This window comes from Panthera onca, chromosome D2, assembly GCF_046562875.1.
Source record: "Panthera onca isolate mPanOnc1 chromosome D2, mPanOnc1 haplotype 2, whole genome shotgun sequence".
NCBI lineage: Eukaryota > Metazoa > Chordata > Mammalia > Carnivora > Felidae > Panthera > Panthera onca.
Window position 1 is genome coordinate 53,874,404 of NC_138349.1, and position 25,787 is coordinate 53,900,190.

At 36.7% G+C, this 25,787-nt stretch overlaps 1 protein-coding gene across 7 annotated transcripts in view; it reads right to left on the reverse strand.

Annotated features, from left to right (window-relative positions):
• The window catches only part of FAM149B1 (family with sequence similarity 149 member B1), an 87,047-nt gene that overhangs the window by 30,222 nt on the left and 31,038 nt on the right, over positions 1 to 25,787 (reverse strand). For all 7 annotated transcript variants that reach the window (XM_078434371.2, XM_078434372.2, XM_078434374.2 and 4 more), the window contains 4 exons: positions 22,106 to 22,248; positions 20,923 to 21,039; positions 18,391 to 18,555; positions 15,460 to 15,647 (listed from right to left, as the gene is read on the reverse strand). In XM_078434371.2, the coding sequence (XP_078290497.2) occupies positions 15,460 to 15,647; positions 18,391 to 18,555; positions 20,923 to 21,039; positions 22,106 to 22,248 (613 nt within the window). The remainder of the gene's footprint in view (positions 1 to 15,459; positions 15,648 to 18,390; positions 18,556 to 20,922; positions 21,040 to 22,105; positions 22,249 to 25,787) is intronic.

The window sequence follows — 25,787 nt, forward strand, 5'->3', positions numbered from 1 at the left end:
AAGGGAAGGGAACTTTCTGTGGAGAGACAAAAGGGAGAGAAAGAAAAAGGGGTTCAGAGAGTGCAGCGTTGGTTTTGCACAAGAGGAAAACCTCTCTGGACCATGGACTGGGGACCGGGAAGTACTGAGTGTTGCAGGTTTTGTTTGTTTGTTTGCTTGCTTGCTTGCTTGTTTTTTCCAAGCAGCGTTTGGAGCTCAAACTCAAGTTTTGGAAGTGTGCAACTTTCTCTGGAGCAGAGCCATGGAGTACACCCCTGGTGAACAGGGAGCTGACTTTGGAGTGCATAGCATGGTGTAGAGATCTCCAGGGCACATTGAAAGAGATTATTCCCCTAACTGGAGTACTTTTGAAAGAGGGTATATTGCCTCCCCAAGAGCAAAACATTCTGCAAGTGCCAGCAAAACACTTTCATCAGCAGGGGACAGAGGTGCATTCAGAGGGAACATAACCTTTGCTGCTTTTAGTGGTGCTATACCATATATTCCACACACAGCTCAGATGTGGGACTGTTTTTCAGGGTGAAATGACTTCAGACACAGTGTAGAAAGCCCTAATCTGGAGGATGGGGTGGGTCCACATAGTGCTAGGTCCTTTAAGACTTTGAGTTTTGAATCACAGCCGTGTGCCAAAGAAAAAATGCAGTAAACTTGTGGCACACTGTAAACTGACTTCCCTCGCTATTCTGTGAGGGCTGCCTGAACAGCAGGGGTTGTGAGATCCCCTGTTCAGGGAGGAGAGATTGAGGAGGTGCCATTTCCTGCCCCCCGACATACACCAAAACAGTGGGACTTGAGAGAGCAACATAGTGGCCCCCAGTGGAGGCAAGAGCCACTTACACCAAACCCCTCTCCCCTATGCCTGGCAACTGCTTATTTACTGGGGCAAGACTGACTGAGCCAATGCAGCAGGACTCTCCTCCAGAAGACCAGCACAGCCAGTACCCTGTGTGTGCCAAGTGTACTGAAAAACAAGTGCTTCAAAACGACAACAGCAATTCTGGTAGAAATAGGACCAGGCTTACTTTTCTTTTGGAATCAGACTCATAGTTCTCATTTCCTCCCCGTACCCCTCAGGCTTCTTTTTTGCTTTTCTTTCTTTTTCCTTAATTTTTCCTTGGAATTAGCCTTGTTTTTTTGATTCACTGTTGGGGTTTTTTTTGGTTCCCTTTCCTTTTCTCTTTTTTTGAGATCAGTTTTTTTTTTTTTTTTCCCTCCTCCTTAGGCTTATTTTAACAAACAAATCAAAGCACACCTAGTTAAAGGTCTAGACACTCCCCACCACAAGCAAGGAGGAGCTCTGCAGAGGACTGACCAGTGGGAAAGAGCAGCCAAAACACAACAGCAGAGTGCACACCGGAAATGCTTCTGGAAATGCCAGGCCCTGGACAGTGTATGACCCCTTTTTAATGTAGCATTACTCTCAGGTGCAGGAAATGTACCAAGCTTTTAAAACACACAAAGACAGAATCTTAGCCAAAATGACAAGATGGAAAACTTCTCCCCAAAACAAAATTCAGGAAGAAATCACAGCTAAGGAATTGCTTAAAACAGATTTAAGCAATATATCTGAACAATAATTTAAAATACCACGCATAAGGCTAATAGCTCAGCTTGAAAAAAGCATAGGGGACACCAGAGAAATACTTGCTGCAGAGATCAAAGACCTAAAAACTAGTCAGGCTGAAATAAAAAACGCTATAACTGAGATACAAAACCAACTGGATACAGTCATAGTGAGGAGTGAAGGGAAGAGAGGAGAGAATAGGTGATATGGAAGATAAAATTATGGAAACTAATAAAGCTGAAAAGAAGAGGAAAAGGAAAATCTTAGATATTGAGAGGAGACTTAGAGAACTTAGTGATTCCGTAAAATGAAACAATATCCGTATCATAGGAGTCCCAGAAGAAGAGCAGGGAAAAGGGGCAGAAGGCTTATTTGAACAAATTATAGATGAGAACTTCCCTAATTTGGGGAAGGAAACAGGCATTCATGTCCAAGAGGCATAGAGAACTCCCCTCAAAGTCAATAAAAACTGGTCAACACCACAACATATCACAGTGAAACTTGCAAAATATAGAGAGAATTCTGAAAGCAGCTAGGAACAAAAGGTCATTAATCTATAAGGGTAGACACATAAGGTTAGTAGCAGACCTATCCACTGAAATTTGGCAGGCCCAAAGGGAGTGGCAGGAACTATTCAATGTGCTGAATGCGAAAAATATGTAGCCAAAGATTTTGCATCCAGCAACGTTGTCACTCACAGTAGTGGGAGAGATAAAGAGTTTCCCAGACAAACGAAAACTAAAGGCCACTAAACTGACCTTGCAAGAAATTTTAAGGTGGACTGTGTAAGTGGAGACAAAAAAAAAGACCAAAGCAACAAAAACTACAGTGGATCAGAGAACATCACTAATAATACCAACTCTACAAGTAACACAATAGCACTAAATTCATATCTTTCAGTAATCACTCTGAATGTAAATGGACTAAATGTTCAAATAAAAAGACACAGTGTGTCAGAATGGATTAAAAAAACAAGATCCATCTAATATGTTGCCTACAAGAGACTCATTTTAGATGTAAAGACACTTGCAGATTGAAAGTAAGGGGATGGAGAATGATCTATTATGCTATTAGGCTATGAGGTCAAAGAAAGCCAAAGTAGCCATATTTATATCAGACAAACTAGACTTTAAAGCAAAGACTATAACAAGAGATGAAGAAGGGCATTACATAATAATTAAAGGATCTATCCATCAAGAATATCTAACAATTGTAAACATGCCCACAACATGGAAGCACCCAAGTATATAAATCAATTAATCACAAACATGAAAAAACTCATTGATAATAATACAGTAATGTAGGGGCCTTTAATACCTCACTTACAACAATTGACAGATCATCTAAGAAGAAAATCAACAAGGAAACAATGGCTTTGACTGACACACTGAACTGGATGGACCTAACATATATTCAGAACATCTCACCTTAAAACAGCAGAATACACATTCTTCTCAAGTGCACATGGAACATTCTCCAGAATAGATCACATACTGGGTCACAAATCAGTCCTCAACAGGTACAAAAAGATTATGATCATATCATGCATATTTCCAGATCACAATGCTATGAAACTTGGTCAGCCACAAGAAAAAAATTGGAAAGCCTTAAAATACATTGAGGTTAAAGAACATCCTACTAAAGAATGAATGGTTTAACTAGAAAATGAAAGAATAAATGTAAAAAAATATGGAAGCAAATGAAAATAAAACATGACAGTCCAAACTCCTTGGGATGCAGCAAAGGCAGTCCTAAGAGGAAAGGCCTATCTCAAGAAGCAGGAAAGGTCCCAAATACTCAATCTAACCTTACACCTAAGGGATCTTGAACAGGAATAGCAAATAAAGCCTAAAGTCAGCAGAAGAAGAGAAATAATAAATATTAGAGCAGAAATAACTGATATAGAAATGACAACAACAACAAAACAGTACAACATATCAACAAAACTAAGAGCTGGTTCTTTGAAAGAATTAACAAAATTGATAAGTCCCTAGCCAGGCTCACCACCACCACCACCACCAACAACAACAACAACAACAACAACAAAAGGACCTAAGTTGATAAAATCATGAATAACAGAGGAGAGATCACAACCAACACCACAGAAACACAAACAATTATAATACTGTAACAAATTATATGCCAACAAACTAGGCAATCTGGAAGAAATGGACAAATTCCTAGAAACATACACACTACCAAAATTGAAAAGAAAGAGAAAATTTGAACAGACCCATAAGGAGCAAAGAAATTTAATCAGTAATCAAAAATCTTTCAATAAACAAGAGTTTTGGGGCAGATGGCTTCCCGAGGGAATTCTACTAGATATTTAAAGAAGAGTTTATACCTATTCTTCTCAAACTGTTCCAAAAAAAACAGAAATAAAAAGAAAGCTTCCAAACTCATTCCATGAAGCCAGCATTACTTTGATTCCAAAACCAGACAAAAATCCCACCAAAAAGGAGAATTACTGGCCAATATCCCAGATGAGTCTGGATGCAAAAATTCTCAACAAGATACTAGCAAATCAAATTCAACAGTACATTAAAAAAATTATTCACTATGACCAAGTGAGATTTATCCCTGGGCTGCACAGCTGGTTCAATATTTGTGAATCAATCAACATGATACACCACATTAATAAAAGAAAAGGATAAGAACTGTATGGTCCTTGGGGCACCTGGGTGGCTCAGTTTGTTAAGTGCCTGACTTCAGGTCAGGTCATGATCTCGCGCTTCGTCAGCTGTGCTGACAGCTCGGAGCCTGGAGCCTTCTTCAGATACTGTGTCTCCCTTTCTTTCTGTCCCTCCCCCACTCATGCTGTGTCCCTCCCTCTCTCAAAAATAAATAAACAGTAAAAACAAAAAAAGACCCATATGATCCTCTCAATAGATGCAGAAAAATAATTTTACAAAACGCAGAATCCTTTCTTTATAAAAACCCTTAAGAAAGTAGGGATAGAAGGAACATACCTTGGTATCATAAAGGGCATATATGAAAGACTCACAGCCAATATCATCCCCAATGGAGAAAAACAGAGCTTTCCCCCTAAGGTCAGGAACACAACAGGATGTCCACTCTCAACACTGTTGTTTAACATAATACTGGAAGTCCTAGCCTCAGTAATCAGACAACAAAAAGAAATAAAAGGCATACAAATGGCAAGGAAGAAGTCGAACTTTAACTCTTCAAAGATGACATGATACTCTAAGTGGACAACCTGAAAGACTCCACCAAAAGATTGCTAGAACTGATACATGAACTTGGCAAAGTCACAGGATATAAAATCGATGTACAGAAATTGGCTGCATATCTATAACCAATAATGAAGCAGCAGAAAGAGAAATCAGGGAATTGATCTCACTTATAATTTTTGGTGCAAGAAAAACCATAAGATACCTCAGAATAAACCTAACCAAAGAGGTAAAAGATCTGTACACTGAAAACTATAGAAAGCTTATGAGAGAAATTGAAGAAGACACAGAGAAATGGACAAACATTTCATGTTCATGGATTGGAAGAACAAGTATTATTAAAATGTTGATACTACTGAAAGCAATCTACATATTTAGTGCAATCCCTATAAAAATAATACAGCATTCTTCATGAACTAGAACAAACAATTTTAAAATTTGTATGGAACCACAAAAGACCCTGAATAGCCAAAGTAATGTTGAAAAAGAATACCAAAGTTGGAGGCATCACAATTTCAGACTTCAAGCTATATTACAAAGCTGTAATCAAGACAGTATGGTACTGGTAAAAAACAGATCAGTGGAACAGAACAGAGAATTCAGAAACAGACCCACTAACGTATGGCCAACTAATCTTCAACAAAGCAGGAAAGAATATCCAATGCGGGGGGAAAAGACTGTCTCTTCAGGAAATAGTGCTGGGAGAACTGGACAGCGACATGCAGAAGAATGAAACTGTATCACTTTCTTAACTCATACACAAAAATAAATTCAAAATGGATGAGAGTCCAAAATGCAAGACAGGAAGCCATCAAAATCCTACAGGAGAAAATAGGCAGCAACCTCTTTGACCTTGGCCACAGCAACTTCTTACTGGACATGTCTTCTGAGCCAAGGGAAACAAAAACAAAAAGGAACTATTGGGACCTCATCAAGATAACTTCACCCACAATCCCACAGCAAGAGAGAGAGAGAGGGGGAGGGGGAAGAAACATTGGCTCAGTTGTGATCATGTGGCATCTGGTGTGACATACTACTTATGTTGCAAAACATTGCTCGTTTATCAAGTTAAAATTTATTAGAATTGTTTGTCTTGTGGAACATTTGCAGAACGAGTTACTCACAATCCAAGGCTTTACATACAATGGAATATTACTTGGTAGTCAAAAAGAATGAAACCGGGGCACCTTGGTGGCTCAGTTAGGCATCCGACCTCGGCTCAGGTCACAGTTTGTGAGTTTGAGCCCCACATTGGGCTCTTTGCTGTCAGCACAGAGCCTGCTCCAGATCCTCTGCCCCTCCCCTGCTCGCACACGCACACACACACACACACACACACACACTCACTCTCTCTCTCTCTCTGTCTCTCAAAAATAAACATAAAGAAAAAAACTTAATAAAAGAGCAAAACCTTGCCATTTGCAACAATGTGGATGGAACTAGAGCATATTATGCTAAGTGAAATAAGTCAGAGAAAGACAAATATTATGATTTCACTCATATGTGGAATTAAGAAAAAAACAGATGGACACTGGGAAAGGGGAAGAAAAATAAGAAAAGAGAGAGAGAGGCAAACCATAAGAGACTTTAAATACAGCAAACAAACTGAGGGTTGCTGGAGAGGAGGTGGTCTAAATGGGTGATAGCCATTAAGGAGGGCACTTGTTGGGATGAGCACTGGGTGTTATATGAAGTGATGAATCATTAAATTCTACTACTGAAACCAATACTATATCTATTTTAAATAACCTGAATTAAAAAAAAAAACAATATAATAGAACAATGAAACCGGAGCTGGTTCTTTGCAAAAATTAATAAATTTGATAAACTATAGCCAGACTTATCCAAAAGAAAAGAGAAAGGACCCAAATAAAATCACAAATGAGAAAGGAGAAATAACAACCTACACCATAGAAATACAAACAATTAGAATATTATAAGTATTCCAACAAATTGGACAACCTGAAAGAAATGGATAATTCCTAAAAACATAGATTACCAAAAACTGAAACAGAAAGAAATAGAAAACTTAAACCTTTAAGCAGCAAACAAATGGAATCAGTAAAAAAAAAAAAATAAAAAAATAAAATAAAATAAAATAAAAAACAACTCCCAGACGAACAAAAGTCTAGGACCAGATGGCTTCACAGACAAATTCTACCAAACATTCAAAGAATAGTTTAGAGGTTAGAGTGGGAGAGAGCCAAAGCATAAGAGACTCTTAAAAACTGAGAACAAACTGAGGGTTGATGGGGGGGTGGGAGGGAGGGGAGGGTGGGTGATGGGTATTGAGGAGGGCACCTTTTGGGATGAGCACTGGGTGTTGTATGGAAACCAATCTGACAATAAATTTCATATATTGAAAAAAAAAAAAGAATAGTTAATATCTATTCTCAAACTATTTCAAAAAAATGGAAATGGAAGGAAAACTTCCAAATTCATTTTATGAGGCCAGTATTACTCACCAAAACCAGATAAAGACACCATAAAAAAAAGAGAAGTATAGGCCAATATCTCTGATGAACACAGATGCAAAAATCCTCAACAAAATAACAAATATTGTTAAAATATCCATACAATCCATAAAAAAGAGGATTCAAGTGAAATCAGAAATGAAAAAGGAAATGTAATAACTGATTCCAAAGAAATAAAGGATCATAAGGGACTATGAACATTTCTATACCAACAAATTGGACAACCTAAAATAAATGGATTATTTTCTAAGAACATACAACCTACCAAGACTGAATCATGATGAAATGGAAAATGTGAACACACCAGTTACTAGTAAGGAGATTGAATGAGCAAGAAAAAACTTGGCAACAAACAAAAATTTGGGACCATATGGCTTCACTGGTGAATTCCAACAAACATTCAAAGAAGAATTAATACCAATCTTTCTTATACTCTTCCAAAGAACAGAAGAGGAAAGAACTCTTCTAAACTTTTTTTTTATTTTTTTTATTTTTTATTTTTTATTTTTTTTTTTAAATTTTTTTTTTAACGTTTATTTATTTTTGAGACAGAGAGAGACAGAGCATGAACAGGGGAGGAGCAGAGAGAGAGGGAGACACAGAATCTGAAACAGGCTCCAGGCTCTGAGCTGTCAGCACAGAGCCCGATGCGGGGCTCGAACTCACGGACTGTGAGATCATGACCTGAGCCGAAGTCAGACGCTTAACCGACCGAGCCACCCAGGCGCCCCTAAACTTTTTTTTTTAAACAAGATTGGCATTACTTAGTACCAAAACCAAGGATGCCACAAGAGAGTACAGGCCAATATCCCTGATGAACATAGATGCAGAAACCCTCAAGAAAATATTATCACACCAAATTCCACAATACATTGAAAGGATAATATATCGTGATTAAGTGAGATTAATCCAGGGATGCAAGGATGGTCAACATCTGCAAATCAGTCAATGTGATACACTACATTAATAAAAATTAATATCATATGTGATAATCTCAATAGATGCAGAAAAAACATTTGACAAAATTCAAAAACTCTCAACAAAGTGAGTACAAAGGGAATGTACTTCAACATAATAAAGGACATATATGACAAACCCACAGCTAACATTATACTCAACAGTGAAAAGCTGAAAGTTTCTTCTAAGATCAGAAATAAGACAAGGATATGCACTCTCACCACTTTTATTCAACATAGTATTGGAAGTACTAGCCAGAGCAGTTAGGCAAGAAAAAGAAACAAAAGCTATTCAAATTGGGAAGGAAGAAATAAATCTCTCACTATTTGCAGATGATATATTATATAGAAAGCCCTAGAAATTCTATCAGAAACTGTTAGAACTAATAAATGAATTCAGTGAAGTTGTAGGATACAAAATCAATACACAAGAACGTACTGCATTTCTATACACTAATAATAGACTATGATAAAGACAAAATTAAGAAAACAATCCCACTTGCATCAAAAAGAATAAAATACCTACGAATATATTTAACCAAGGAGGTAAAAGACCGGTATACCGAGAACTACAAAACATTAATGAAAGAAACTGAAGAAGGCACAAATAAATGGAAAGATATTCTGTGCTCACAGATTAGAAAAATTAACATTTTTAAAATGTCCAAAACACCCCCCCCCCCCCGCAAAATGCACAGATTCAATGTGATTCCTATCGAAATTTGAATAGCTTTTTTCACAGAAATAGAACCAAATAATCCTAAAATGTGTATGGAACCATAAAGACCCCAAATAGCCAAAGCAATCTTGAGAAAGAACAAAGCTGGAAGCATCTTGCTCCCTGTTTTCAAGCTATATTACATAGCTATAGCAATTAAAACAGTAAGGTGCTGGCATAAAAACAGACACATAGATCAATACAATAGAATAGAAAACTCAGAAATAAACCCACACATATATGGTCAAGTAATTTACAACAAAGGAGATAAGAATATAAAAGGAGTAAAAGACAGTCTCTTCAATAAATGTTTTTTGGAAAGTAGGACCAGTATCTTACACCATGTACAAAAGTCAGTTTAAAATAAAGACTTGAAGGGGCGCCTGGGTGGCGCAGTCGGTTAAGCGTCCGACTTCAGCCAGGTCACGATCTCGCGGTCCGTGAGTTCGAGCCCCGTGTCAGGCTCTGGGCTGATGGCTCAGAGCCTGGAGACTGTTTCCGATTCTGTGTCTCCCTCTTTCTCTGCCCCTCCCCCGTTCATGCTCTGTCTCTCTCTGTCCCAAAAATAAATAAAAAACGTTGAAAAAAAATTTAAAAAAATAAATAAAATAAAATAAAGACTTGAAGATAAGACCTGAAACCACAAAACTCCTAGAAAAAACATGAGGTAAGCTTCTTGACATGGGTCTTGGCCATGATTTTTTGAATCTGATGCCAAAAGCAAAACCAAGGAAAGCAAAAAACCCAAAAAAACAAAACAAAAAACACCATCAAATTAAAAAGCTTCTGCACAGCAAAAGGAAAAGTCAACAAAATGGAAAAGCAGTCTATTGAATGGGAGGAAATACTTGCAAATCATCTATCTGATAAGGGGCTAATTTCCAAAATTTATGAAAATATATACATAGCCAAAAAAAATCCAATTTAAAAATGGGCAGAAGATCTGAATAGACATTTTTCCAAAGAAGAAATACAGATTGCCAAAAGGTACATGAAAAGATGCTCTACGTTACTCATCATCAGGAAAATGCAGATGAAAATTAAAATGCAGTTTCACTAGTCAGAATGGCTATTATCAAAAAGTCTAGAAATAACAAGGGTTGGCAAGGAGCTGTAAAAAGGTAACCCTTGTGCACTGCTTGTGGGAATGTAAATTGGTATATCCACTATAGGAACCAGTATGGATTTTCCTCAAAAAAATTAAAAGCAGAGTTACCATATGATCCAGCTATTCCACTTCTGGGTATTTATCCAAAGAAAAGGAAAATACCAACTTGAAAAGAGAGATGTACCTCCATGTTCATTGCAGCATTGTTTACAGTAGCCAAGATATGGAAACAACCGAAGTGTCCATCAGTAGATGAAAGGATTAAAAAAAAAGCAACTGCGGTGTATATATACAAGGAAATACACTTCAGCCCTAAAAAAGAATGAAATCTTTCTATATGTGACAACATGAACGGACCTCGAGGGCAATATGCTAAATGAAGTAAGTTAGAGAAAGACAAATAACATATGATCTTTCTTATAGATGGAATCTAAAAATAAATAAATAAATAAATAAATAAATAAAACCAAGCTCATAGATATGGAGAAGAGATTGGTAGTTGCTAGAGGCAGGGCATAGGGAGTTGGACAAATGGATGAACACTTTTTGCTTTTGTTTTTAGAATGAATAAATTAAAAAATTTTTTTCATATCTATAAAAGAATGAATCACCAACAGACTCACATTTACATACAGGTTTAAAATATTTTAAAATGTTTAATGAAATAAAATTCATATAACATAAAATTCACCATTTTTAACCATTTTACAGTACACAATTAATTGGTTTTTAGTATATTCACAATGTTGTGCAGTCAGCACCACTATCTAATTTCAGAAAATATCTATCACTGCAAAGAGACACCACATACCTCCCAATTCCTTTCTCCCTATATCCCTTGGCAACCACTAAACTACTTTGTGCCTCTATGGATATGCCTGTTCTGGACATTTCAACTGAATAAAATCATACAATATGTGGCCTTTTGTGTTTGGCTTCTTACCCTTAGCATACTATTTTCAAGGTTTATCCATGTTGTAACATGCATGATTACTTAATTTTAGTTTATGAACTAATAATATTACATTGCATAGTACATTAGTTACTTATCCTGCTATAACAATATACCACAGACTGAATGGCTTAAATAACAGAAATTTATTTTCTTAAAGTTCTGGAGGTCAGAAGTTCAAGATCAAGGTGCTATTTGGCTTGTAGGCAGCTGTGTCCTTGCATTACCACTTTTCCGTGCATGCACAGAAAGGGGGCTTTGGTCTCTTCCTCTTCTTATAAGGATACCAACTCTATAGGATTAGGTCCCTATGCTTATGACTTCATTTAACCTTAATTACCTTCCTAAAAGCCCCACCTCCAAACATTCACACTGGGGATTAGGTCTTCAACATATAAATTTTGAGGAGGACACAATTCAGTCCATAACATATGTATATACCAAATTTTGTTTCTCCATTCATAGCTGATGAACATTTGCGTCAATTCTAACTTTTTGACTATTATGAAAATGCTGCTATGAACAATCATACACAGGCTTTTTTGCAGATAAGGTTTCAGTTCTCTTGGTTATATACTTTGAGTGGAATTGCTGGTCATACGGCAATCTTATGTTTAAGTTTTTGAGGAACTACCAAACTGTTTACATGGTAACCACACCCTTCTACCTTACCACAGCAATGTATGAGTGTTTCAGTTTCTCCACATACTCACCAATACTTGTTATTGTCTTCTTCTTCTTTTTTTTTTTTTTTTAATGTAGCCATCATAGTGGGTAGCCATCATTGTGATTTTGGTGTTGGTTTGTATTTCCCTAATGAATAAGGATGTTGAACGTCTTTTCATATGCTTACTGGCCATGTGTGTATCTTCTTTGGATAAATACCTATTCAAGTTGTTTGCCCATTTTTAAGTTGAGTTGTTTGTCCCTTTGTTGTTGAATTGTACTTTACATATTGTGGATGCTAGAATCTTATCAGGTGTATGATTTGCATATATATTTTTCCATTCTGTAGGTTGTCTTTTCACTTTCTTGATAATATCCTTTGATACATAGATTTTTTTTTTTTTTTTTTTTTTTTTTTTTAGGATAAAATCCAGTCTATTGATTTTTTTGTTGCTTGTGGTCTTGGTGTCATATCTGAGAATCCATTGCTAAATCCAACCTCATTAAGATTTACTCTTATGTTTTCTTCTAAGAGTTTTATAGTTTTAGTTCTTAAATGTATGCTTGTGATCCATTTTGAGTTGATACTTTGTATGTAGTGTGAAAGAAGGGTCCAAATTCATTCTTTTTCATGTGGTTATCCAGTTTTAGCACCATTTGTTGAAGAGACTATTCTCCCATTGAATGGTCTTGGCACCCTTGCTGAAAATCAATTGGCTGTATATGTGAGGGTTTATTTCTAGACTCTTGATGCTATTCTGTTGATCTATATGTCGATTCTTATGTCAGTACCACACTGTTTTGGTTAATGTACCTTTGTACTAAGTTTTAAAATCAGGAAATGTGAAGCCTCATACTTTGTTCTTTTTTAATATTATTTTTGACATTCACTCAAATCTGTTTGGGGAATATTGCCACTTAACAATATTAAGTCTTCTAATCCATAAAACACAGGAAGACTTTCCAATTCTTTAGGTCTTCCCTATTTTCTTACAATAATGTCTTGTAGTTTTCAGTGTAAAAGTCTTACACTTTCTTGGTTAAGTTTATTTCTAAGTATTTTATTCTCTTTGATGCTATTATAAATGAACTGTTTTCTTAATTTCATTTTTGATTGTTCATTGATAGAAGAATTTTGAGAAACATGATAGAGAGAACATAAATTGCCTTGAACAGACTTAGTAGAAATTTGGATTTGGAGGATGCTCTATTGGAGGGTTCAGAAGGAAATGAGGAACATGTTATTAAAAACTGGAAGAAGGAGGTGCTTGTTATTTAGTGGAAGAATGTTTAGTGTAATGGTCTCCTGTGGTCATGTGGAAGGCAGGACTTAAAGTGATGGTTCTGGATGTATAGCTAAGAAGAGTTCCAATCAAAGTTATTGAAAGTGAGGCCTGATTTTTTTCCTGCTACTTATACAATAAAACATGAGATGAGAAAGAGAAACTGATGGAAAAAAATATTAAATGTAAAGAAACCAGGACTTTATAACTTTGAAAATTTTGTATCTCTAGATGGTGAAAGAGTTTAAATGAAAGAAGGCTGTCAGACCCTCAAAATTCTACTACCAGGGAGCAGTCTAATAAAACTACTCAGCTTTCACACATGTGAAAAAGGAAGGATGATTCAGAGGGCAAAACCAAGAGCCCAGAGGTTGGAACAGAGAGCTATTTCTAGGACTAGAACTCCCAGTATTTTCCCAACTGGACTTCAGAATTACTATAAACCTTTTTTTTTTTAACCTTCCATTCTTTTTTTTTAGTGTTTATTTATTTTGAGAGAGAGAGACTGTGAGTAGGGTAGGGAGCAGAGGGAGCGAGAGGGAGAATCCCAAGCAGGATCTGCACTGTCAGCACAGAGCCCGACATTGGGCTCGATCTCATGAACCATGAGATCATGACCTGAGCCGAAATCAAGAGTCAGACACTTAAGTGATTCAGCCACCCAGGTGCCACTTAACCTTTCATTTCTGCCCACCCCCCTCCCTTATCTAGAATGTCTGTTATCCTTTCCCTGGCCCACTATTGTACGATGGGTGTGTTGGGGTAAGGCGACTTTTCTCTATGACAGGAATGGTTGGTTGGATTATATAGTTAGATGTTTATATTCCTATGTATATAGCCTTTAGTTTCACAGATATATAGATGGAAGAGAATTGGGCCCCAGTAACTTTACTTAATGTATTATATCCATTCATGGGAAGTTTATTCATACCAAGACCTAATTTAGATGATAGTATTTTGAACTTCTGAGCTATGCTATAATAAGTCTCTTGGGAATTTAGTGTATTTTGCATGTGGGAGCACAGGAATCATTAGGGGCAAGTGGGAGAATTGTAATGGACAAACTCTAAGCTTTGTGGACAAACTCTTTGTAATGGACAAACTCTTACCTCTTGGTGTTCACATTTTTTTTTTTTTTTTAGTTTTTATATATTTTTGAGACAGAGAGAGTCAGAACATGAGAGGGGGAGGGGCAGAGAGAGAGGGAGACACAGAATCCGAAGCAGGCTCCAAGCTCTGAGCTGTCAGCATAGAGCCTGATGTGGGGCTCGAACCCACAGACCGCAAGATCATGACCTGAGCTGAAGTCAGAAGCTTAACCTACTGAACCACCCAGGCACCCCGGTGTTCACATCTTTGTAGAATCTCCCTTTGAATGTGACTTACTCCAGACCAACAGAAGATGGTAAAAGTGATGAGATGTCACTTCCATGAATATGTTACATTATATAAGCTTCTGTTTTGCTGACTAGCTCTCAGCCTTTCTTGCTGGCTTTGAAGAAGAAAGCTGCTGTGACTCCTACAGTTACAAGAAACTTGATACTTCTAAGAACACACAAAAGGGGAAGTGTTTCTGTTCCTAAGTGAGCCTCTACATGAGAGCCTAGCTGTGGCCAACACCTTGATCACAGCTTTGTGAGATCCTAAGTAGAGAACTAGCTAAGCCATTCCTGGTCTTCTGACCCACAAATCTGTGAGATAAAAAATGTATGTTGTTTGAAACTGATAAGTTTGTGATCGTTTTGTGTGCAATACAGAAAAACAAAATAATTCTTAAAAAGCTAAATATACATTTAACCATATAATCAAACCATTCCACTCCTAGAAATTTACCTAAGAGAAAAGGAAATGTATGTGCAAAAAATTCTTGCATAGTAATGTGCATAATAGCTTTGCATATTATAGTCCCGAATTGAAAAGAACCCAAATGTCCATGAACAGGTAAATGGATAAACAAATTGTGCAACAGTGGAACACTTCTTGGGAATAAATTGCTGACGCACACATTTACATAGGTGAATTTCAAAATGATCATGCTGAATGAAGGAAGCTTACAAAAAGGAAATACCCTGATTCCATTTATATGAAACTCTACAAAATAAAAACTAAACTATAGTGAAAAAGCATGTGGCGATTGGGGGTCAGGCAGGGGCAGAAAGGGATTACAAAGGTATTATATATATTATATTGACTGTTTTGTGGTTTCATGTATACATAGGTCAATTGACCAATTTACACTTTAAATATGAATGGTTTATTGTATAATCGCTTATTCTTAAGTAGAGCAGTTTAAAAAATGTATTTGCCACTTGCACATCTTTTTTCTCACAAATAATTATATTCAAATAAAACACAGTATAGTCATCATAGAATAGCCTTGTTACTCATCCACTCATTTTCAAATATTGTCTAAATATCTGTTAATGTCTGTGGAAAATACAAATGTGAGTCTTTTGCAGTAATGAAACATAATCTGAAAGACTAGTCAGGGTTTGGAAATCATAAATAATTATTTTTTTATGTTGTTTTCACAAAGATCCTTACCAGAAGCAAATCCCTCCCAATGACTACGTGTCAGCTGCTCCATACAGCTCAGAACTTTGCTCCACACGTCGTCAAACACATAAGCAAGGACGTCCTCTTTCATGCAGTAAAATGGAGCAATGGGAGGGTACCCTAATTTCTGTTTCTCTGGAGATGCGTGTAATTTCTTTCCTTGAAACCCCTCTTCCCTGTAACAGAAGCAAATAAGACTTCCTAGTTATTCTTTACTGAGTGTTCACCACTGTGTTTTGTGCTTCTCCAGGAGCGTGATTTGTGTCCCCTCCCCACATGTATATGTATGTAGCTCAGTATATGTATGTAGCATATGTGTTAAACTGTCTTGTGACCTAAGGGAGTTCTCAAACAGACTGAATTTCCCTTTTTACTCCCACCCCACCCCACTACTCTGCCAAAAAAAAAAAAAAAAAAGAATAAGAAAAAGAAGACTGAGGTCTCATTGTGTATTTTTTAGCTTTGAACAGTGAACATTTCAGTTGAGCAATAAGCTATGACAAGCATACAGAAATAACCTTTTTGTTGTGACTGGATAACATTTAGATTACTATTCATGTACCATTTAATGATGGGCATGTGACTGTGTCACATAGTTATTTGAGGCAGTGATTCATTAGAGAAATAGTGTACTTTTATTAATCCAAACAAACAATTGGCATTTGGCTGGAAAGGGAAAGGAGGGGAGCCCACCAGCACAAGAAGCTACTGTGAGGCCTTTTTGGAGACCATGTAGCTATCTGTAGTCCAGAAACTCAGCCAAGTCTGTCTCTTCTCTGGAAGGGGGTACCAATAGCCCCAGTATTTGGGGGGCAAAGATCTAGCTGACAGATATGCTTACCTATGATAGATGTATTATAAATTAACACAAAGCAAATTCTGAAACACTTGGGCTATGAAGAAATATCTTACGGCCTCTCCCGTGAAAATTATCCCTGGGGTAGCAGAGGTGTCAAGAATTAAATAAGAAGCTCTAACTAGGAAAGAAGGATGCTAAGAGGTTTATGCAGGGCAGCTAAAGACTCTACTTCTTTCCCAAGGAAGAGCTGGCATGGCATTAAGTTGGGGAGAAGGCTGATTTAGTATTAATTGTATTTAAATTTATATTTCTTTTTATAGGAGATAACACTTTCATATGATGAAAAAAAATTCACATTCTACAGAAGGAAATGTATTTATGTAGTGAAAAATAAGTTTACATTTCTGTCTCCCAGGCACCATTCCCAGAAGCAAACATCATACATTGGTCCAGGGAAATAGTTACGTTATATACTGCACTGCATTGTGGCCTTTTATTTAAAAATGTATCTGGCCCTCCATCTCTATTAATACATATGAATACGCCTCTGAAAAAATAGCTGCAGAGAATTCTACTGGATGTACCATAGTATATCTAACTATCCAGTTATTGATCAACCAGGCTTTTGTTCTTATAGTCAGTAGGACATTTAATATTCTTGTATGTAGTTCTTTGGCTACATGGGTATTATATCTGTAGGATAAATTCCTATAAATAGAATTATTGAGTGAAATGGTATATACATTTAAAATGGAAAGATATTGCCCACTTTCCTCTAAAGAGAGATAATCTTCAGCGTTGAAAAAATGTGCCTTTTTTCCATTCAAGGAATTATCAAACTTCTTTGTTTTCTCTGCCAGTCTGACAGATAAAATAGTATCTTGTTATAGTTTTAATTTGCACTGCTAATTGTGAATGAGATTGAATTTTATTTCCTTTATTTAAAATCCATTTTCTTTTGGGGCGTCTGGGTGGCTCAGTTGGTTAAGCGTCCGACTTGGTCTCAGGTCATGATCTCACGGTTCATGAATTTGAGCCCCACATCAGGCTTTGAGTGGACAGTGTGGAACCTGCTTGGGATTTCTCTCTCTCTCCCTCCTTCTTTGCCTCTCTCCCACCTGTTGCGCTCTGGAACTTTTAAAGGCTTGGAGGAATAGCTTAAGAGGTTAATGTTTCAGAAGGGTAGCATAGGATAGTGAAGAGAGCACTGGATTTAGAGTAAGATGAATAAGGTTTTAGGTCTTAGCTTTACCTCAGACAAATCATTTAACCACCCTGATTCTCACCTATCCTATAGAGATGGTAAATAATATCTGTGTCACAGGTATTACAACGTTTGTGTATTAAAAACGTTTAATCTCAGGAAGAGGCAAATAACACATTCAGGAAGAAAATACACAAGCGAGTCTGGTATGTGGAAGCAATAGGAATTTATATCAACTAAGCACATGAACTCTAGATACCTCAGAAGTAATAGGAAATAAATAACCAAGTGACATCAATCTAATTATATGTAATATTGGTTGTGTACTTTATATTTTGTTTGGTCGTATTTTTTTTCTGTCTTGGGGGGGCGGTTCTGAGTAGTAGATTTTATTATTTTTTCAATCCATTTTTAGCGAGAGAGCAAGCATGAGTGGGGGAGAGGAGGAGCAGAGGGAGGGAGAGAGAGAGAGAGAGAGAGAGAGAGAGAGAGAGAGAGAAAGAGAAAGAGAACCTCAAGCAGGCTCCACACTCAACACAGAACCCAATGCAGGGCTCAGTCCCACAACCCTGGGATCATGACCTGAGCCAAAATCAAGAGTCAGACACTCAATGGACTGAGTCACCAGGTGTCCCTGAGTAGTATACTTTAGAAAAAATAGAGGGGTGCCTGGGTGGCTCAGTCAGTTAAGCATCCGACTTTGGCTCAGGTCATGATCTCACAGCTTGTGAGTTTGAGACCTTTGTCAGGCTCTGTGCTGACAGCTCAGAGCCTGGAGCCTGCTTCCGATTCTGTGTCTCCCTCTCTCTCTGACCCGCCCCCACTCATGCTCTCTCAAAAATAAACATTAGAAAAAAATAGATATTAATACACAAAATAGGGGGGGAGTAAAAAGCTTAAAATACTTAACACTCACATATCAGTGTGGTCGAATGCTAGGTATTCCTCTATTATTCCTTCAGAGATTATACAGTCTTCCTCCTCTCTTTCCATAGAATACACACTAGGGGATTTGGCAATGGGAGATGCTTTGTGAGCATAAGAAGATGAAAAATGTAACTTCTTTCCCCTAATACCAAATCTGGGAGAGGAAAAAGCAATTATTAATTGTATATAACATAAACAGTTCCTACAGCAATTCAGTCATATGAGTTTCAGCTCAAAATCCCTTGCCCTGCTGACATCTCCCCAGACTATTCATAGTCTTAATACCTATTGTTTCTCAGAACAGAAAGAATAAACACTAGCCATAGACCTACTCTGCCTAGGTGTACTGTGCAGTATCAAATACTATTTGCTGTCTTTTCAGATGCAACAGCTAAGGCTATGAGATAAGTTTAAAAATATTTAAGAATAACCAGTCAGAATGGCTAGTATCAAAAAGACAAGAAATAACAAGTATGGGAAAGGATATGGAGAAAAGGGAACCCTCATGCACTATTGGTGGGAATGTAAATTGGTGCAGCCACTATGGTTCCTCAAAAATTAAAAATAGAAATACTATATGACCCAGTAATTCCACCACTGAATTCCACCTGAAGAAAATAAAAACATTAATTTGAAAAGATACATGCACTCCTATGTTTATTGCAGCATTATTTACAGTAGCTAAGATATGAAAGCAACTTAAGTGTCCACAGATAGATTCATGGATAAAGAAGATGTGGTATGTATATACAATGGAGTATTACTCAGCCATGAAAAAGGTTGGAACTTGACATTTGCTACAACATGGATGGACATAGGGCATATAACGCTAAGTGAAATAAGACAGGAAAAGACAAATACCATATGATTTACCTTAAACATGGAATCTAAAAACCAAGAAAAAGGAATAGACAAAACAAAACAAATAGATTCATAAATACAGAGGACAAACTGGTGATTGCTAAAGGGAATAGGGATTGGAGGGTTGGCAAAATAGGTGAAGGGTATTAAGAGGTACAGACTGCCAGTTATAAAATAAATAAGTCACAGGAATGAGAAGTATGGCATAGGGAATATAATCAATAATATTGTAGTAACTTTGGTGGCAGATAGTAACTATACTTATTGTGGTAAGCATTTTGTAATTTATATAATTGCTGAATCACTATGATGTACACCTGATACCAGTATTTTATATTTAAGTCTCTTTCAATAAAAAAATTGATGAAAAAATTAAGAATATTAATAATTACAACTTTCATGTACCTCAGGAGATAATATGCTTATTTCAGTAACTCCATCATAGTTCAAAATGCATATGCCTTAAGGGCAGGGATCTTCTCTTATTTATATTTAAATTTCTCTTCCTACCCAGGTATTCAATGAATATATGATGACTCATTCAGTTCAGAATCTTTACTTTGGAGAAAACCAGTCAAATCTGAGCAGTACAGTTTTTTTAAATGGCTCTGTTTAACGAAATATTAAATATAACTAATGTATATTTTGTGATATTCTTTATAATTTTGTACCTTAAGTATTTTTTAATGGAAAAAAAAAGAATAAACCTGTGGCACTTTTCAGCAAGGCTAGTGGGAAAATCTGACTTGAACACATTTTGGAAATATGTGCAAATATTTAAGAAGAATATTTAAAATATTTGGAAATATTTCCAAATTTCTCCCATTCCATAGGTTGCCTTTTAGTTTTGTTGATTTGTTTCCTTCACTGTGCGGAAACTTTCTATTTTGATGAAATAAAATAGTTTATTTTTGCTTTTGTTTTCCTTACCTCAGGAGATATATCTAGAAAGAAGTTGCTACAGCCAATGTCAAAGAGGTTACTGCCTGTGTTCTCTAGGATTTTTATGGTTTCAAGTCTCACAGGTCTTTCATCCATTTTGAATGTATTTTTGTGTATGATGTAAGAGAGTGGAACAATCCTATTTTGGTTTGTTTTGCTGTTGTTTAAAGAGTTTGAGGTGTTCAAAAGAATTTAGCTATTTTAAATATACTAATTACCCATTTTAAGTTAATAAACTAATAGCAGTTTAACTTCTGTAAAGAAATTAAGTTGTAATTAGTATTATATGTTTAAGAAAAATTACTTTTTCAGTATTTTTTCAAAAAATCTTTAAAGTGTGTTTCTCAAACTCCTAAATCTCCTGAAACCAGTCTATCTACACTTTATTTCAAGAAGGAAATGCCTGTATCTATAAATATATAGAGATAGAGATAGAGACATAGAGATAGAGACAGAGACAGAGACAGAGATAGAGATAGAGATAGAGATATATCTGAATAACAAAAGTATCCTTAAACCCTAGGGAATCACTTACTTTTTGAACAAAAAAATTATATAATAAAATTCTCTATGCATAAAAACTGTGGTCAATCTTAACAGCATTTTCTGTGCTTTATTAAATACCATCAAGTAAAACATAAGTTTTTTAATCCCCTAGTATAACTGGCAGAATATAACACTTTGGATACATAAATACTTACATATTAGAAATACTTACATAGTAGAATCTCTTTCTTGAGAAAGTGTTGTCTCATGTGAAACTGAAACAACAGAAGGGGATCTAGGATACAGTCCATATCCTTCGCTTGGAGTGATTATCTGCCTACCCAGGATCCTTCAAAATGAACAACGTAAAGAGACAATCAAGCACGTTCACCTGGCATACATACAAAATGTAGATATTCTTGGAACAAATATGATGGCTCTCTATAAAAGTCCAGTGCATACTTAGTACGCTACTGATTAAGAATGATTCTTAAGAGAAAAATGTGAATCCAGAATCTTATTACAGGTTATAGCTTTCTTCCACAGAATAGAGATGGAAAAGATAAAGCTATAGCCTCACACTGCTGAAAAAATCCAAGGAAACTGAGCAAAAATTTGTAATTTTCCCTCCATCCTCTACAATAATCTTCATTAAATCTGCTAAAATGGATGAAAGCCAGGCCAAATTAGTGAAAACTATAAATTATATTCTTAAGAACATGATGCTATATAAATTTTAGGTATAAATTTTAAGTAGTAAGTATAGTAACTTACTATAGTTACTATACTTACTATATAAGTAAGGGAAGTAAGGGAAGTAAGTGAGGGAAGCTTCCTAACAGCTTATGTCTGCTTTTAAATTTGTGTAAGAATTTTCTTGTAGACAACAGTGTAAACAAATACATTTTCTGACCCTCTTGATCCAAAGAAGAGCTCTTTGGACAGCCACAATGCATAGATCTCAGCTACAGGTAAAGGAACTGTTTTTCTCAATTAGGACAACATGGTGGTAGTTATGAACACTCTAAGAAACTTCCATCAACTTCAGTTTTCTCTCAGTGCAGTCTTTATACCATATGGCCTTATTTACATTCATTAAAACCAAGTCCATAAAGATTTCAGAATACAAGCTTTTTTTGGATATCTGCTTTTTTAAAATTATTTTTTAATTTTTTTTTTATTTTAGAGAGACAGAGAAGACAGTGAGGAAGAGGGGCAGAGGGAGAAAGTCTTAAGGAGACTCTATGCTCAGTGTGGAGCCTGACATGGAGCTCGATCCCCCAACCTGAGATCATGATCTGAGCCGAAATCAAGAATCGGACACAGCCAACTGAGCAATCCAGGCGCCCCTAGATATCTGCTTTTCAAATTTTAGTATTAGCCATGAATACAAGCCAGATCTAGGGCTTTAATACCTGAGGTGAGGAAAGCTGCATGTCCATTGTTGGCACTCTTCCTGTAGACTCTTAGTATGCACACTCAACTTCTGCTCATACAAGAGCTCGTCAATGGCTGTGAACATTGCCTGGACCTTTTCAGTGGCATTTTGATCAAGCTCCTGGAAGAAAATATCACCCCTAAATATTTAGGTGAGCTTTTAAAGTCCTAAAGGTTGAAAGCAATCAAATTTAAAATTTAGTCCATTTGAAATACTGTTGAATTTCCATTAAAAAATTTAGTGAATTTTCATCTTATAATATTCAGATTTCCTCCATATTCCTATGTAAACAAAATTTATAGAAATACCTACTTTTTTAAAGTAACATTCTCTTCATTATAAAAATACTATGTTTATTGTAATCATTTTGAAAGATCCAGAAAAACATGAAGAATAAATTAAAATTACCAATAATTCTACCTAATATAATGATTGCTAATTTTAGTATAGTTGCTTGGTTCCAGTATTTTTTTAGAGCTGAAGATAGACAGTTAATCCTATACATGCGGCCTTAGGGATGCTGACCCTCCGCCCCCATGTGCCCCCTTTCCCCCCCGCCACACACAGTCAAAAATCCATATATAACATTTGGCTCTCCAAAAACCCAAGTACTAATAGCTTACAACTGACTGGAAGCTTTAACAATAACCCATATTTTATATATGTATTGCATACTGTATTCTTACAATAAGGCTAAAGAAAAGGTTATTAAGAAAATCATGGTGGGGGCGCCTGGGTGGCTGTCAGTTGAGCGTCTGACTTCGGCTCAGGTCATGATCTCACAGCTCGTGAGTTTGACCCCCGCGTCGGCTCTGTGCTGACAGTTCAGAGCCTGGAACCTGCTTCGGATTCTGTGTCTCCCTCTCTCTCTACCCCTAACCCACTCGCATTATGTCTCTGTCTCTCCCAAAAAATAAATAAACATTTAAAAAAAATTTCTTTTTTTTAAAAAAAGAAAAGAAAATCATGGTGTGCCTGGGTGGCTCAGTCAGTTAAGCGTCTGACTCCTGGTTTTGGCTCAGGTCATGATCTCGCAGTTTCGTGAGCTCAAGCCCCACATCAGGCTCTTCGCTGGCAGCCTGGAGCCTGATTGGGATTCTCTCTCTCCCTCTCTGCCCCTTCCCCACTCGCGCTCTGTCTCTCTCAAAATAAATAAATAAACTTAAAAAACAAAATAGGGGCGCCTGGGTGGCTCAGTCGGCTAAGGGTCCGACTTTGGCTCAGGTCATGATCTCTCAGTTCCTGAGTTCAAACTCCACATCAGCTTCTCTCTTTCTCTCTCTCTCTCAAAAATAAATAAACATTAAAATTTAAAAAAAAATCCTAAGAGGGAAGCCTGGGTGGCTCAGTCAGTTAAGCGTCTGACTCTTGATTTTGGCTCAGGGTCTTTATCTCACTGTTCATGAGTTCAAACCCCACGTCCACCTCTGCACTGACAGTGTGGAGCCTGTTTGGGATTCTCTCTCTGCCTCTCTCTCCACCCCTCCTCTCTCTCTCAAAAATAAATAAATAAACATTAAAAAAACAGACAATCATAAGAGAAAATACATTTACAGTCCTGTACTGTTTTGAAAAAAAGTCCACATATAAGTGGACCCACACAGTTCAAACTTGTGTTGGTGAAGGGCTAACTGCATATATATCATTTTGTAGTCTGTATTTTTATTTTACTTTTAATTTTTTTTAATGTGTATTATTTATTTTAGAGAGAGAGAGAGAGCACAAGCGGGGTTGGTTCAGAGAGAGCGGGAGACATAGAATCCAAAGCAGGCTCCAGGCTCTGAGCTGTCAGCACAGAGCTGACAAGGGGCTTGAACTCATGAACTGTGTGAGACCATGACCTGAGCTGAAGTCGGACACTCAGCCAATTGAGCCACCCAGGTGCCCCTGTAGTCTGTATTTTTCAACTGAGAGTTTAGGTTATCTCCCTGCCCTCTGTAATCCTTTAGTAGCAGCAATAGAGATGGCTATAAAATATAAATCTGATCATGTTATTTGCTTCCTTGCTTTTCTACTTTATATTTATGCACCCTTTTTTATTCTGGTGGAACAAAAAGTATAAGATAATAAATCTGTATTCTCACTCCACGAATGAAAATCAGTTTCTACCCAATTAAAAAAGACTTGCTAGATAGATATGAAGGCTAATTTTAAAGACTGTTGACCTTAAAAAAAATACAAAAAAAAAAGTGTCAGCTTTTTAAAAGCAAAATAAGCTTCAGGAATAGCAGAGAATTGCAAATGGGGACAAGCAAACTTATGGCAAAGCATAGGCAAGTCCAGAACAGAGGAGAGGCTTGCTTTTATAGGCAAAAGGAGGAAGCTAGAAGGGGCTGTTATGGCTTCTCATTGGATGAGTGTGGTGGTTTCTCACTGGTTGGGCTGTGGATGGGCAGGAAGAAATTCTTCCTCCTGCTGGGGTATATAAAGTAAGTTTCTTCCTGTTGGGGAATGCAAGCTATGGTTTCTTATGGAGGGATGGTAGTGTGTGAGAGATTGCTCTTTAGGGCTTCCCAACTCCAGGTTTAATGATATTTCTTTTATTTATTTTCACAAGAGTCAACATAAGTAATATTTCTAAAAAGTCTTTTACTGTTTTCAAGCTTCTGGGGGCTGAGGTGGGACTTTTCTAGTCTTAGTGAAATTTTTTATTTATTTTTTTCATGAAGCATCAAAGTTCTTTATTAGAGATGAGAATGGGATAATGTTGAGAAAGAAGTGACTAGCACAATCTCCTAGCAAGCTGGCTGTCTTTTGTTTTGTTTTGTTTTTGCATTGCAAGCATTTTTTTAAAATTTAATTCCAGTATAGTTAACATACAGTACTATTGAGGGTTGATGGGGGGTGGGAGGGAGGGGAGGGTGGGTGATGGGTATTGAGGAGGGCACCTTTTGGGATGAGCACTGGGTGTTGTATGGAAACCAATTTGACAATAAATTTCATATATTAAAAAAAAAACATACAGTACTATATTAGTTTTAGGTGTACAATGCAGTGATTCAACAATTCCATACATCACCATACATCACTGTGCTCATTATGACAAGTGCAGTCCTTGATCTGTATTACATTACCGATTTCACCTACCCCCCACCCACCTCCCCTCTGGTAACCATCAGTTTGTTCTCAATAGTTAAGAGCCTGTTTCTTGGGGCACCTGGGTGGCTCACTTGGTTAAGCCTCCAACTTCAGCTCAGGTCATGATCTCATAGTTCATGAGTTTGAGCCCCACGTCGGGCTCTGCACTGACAGATTCTCTGTCTCCCTCTCTCTCTGCCCCTCCCCCACTCACATGTTCACGTGTGCTCTCTCTCAAAAATAAACATTTTTTTAAAAGAGGCTATTTCTTGGCAAATGTTTTTCTATTAAATATTTATCTGCTTAAATGCTATTATGTCAACTCTTCTTGTTGTTAGTATTTGCCTATTATAACTTTTCCCATCCCTTAATATCTGGGTGTCATTCTGTTTTTGAAATGTTTATTTAAATAGCATGTAGCTAGAATTTTAAAATCCAATTTCAGAGTCTCTGTCTTTTCTTAATAGGTAAATTGTATCCACTTATTATAATGTGCAATATTTAGACTTATAGCTACCATTTGTTTTGTGTTTGTATTTAACCTTTTTCTTGTGTTTTTTATTTTCTTTTTCTTCTGTTAC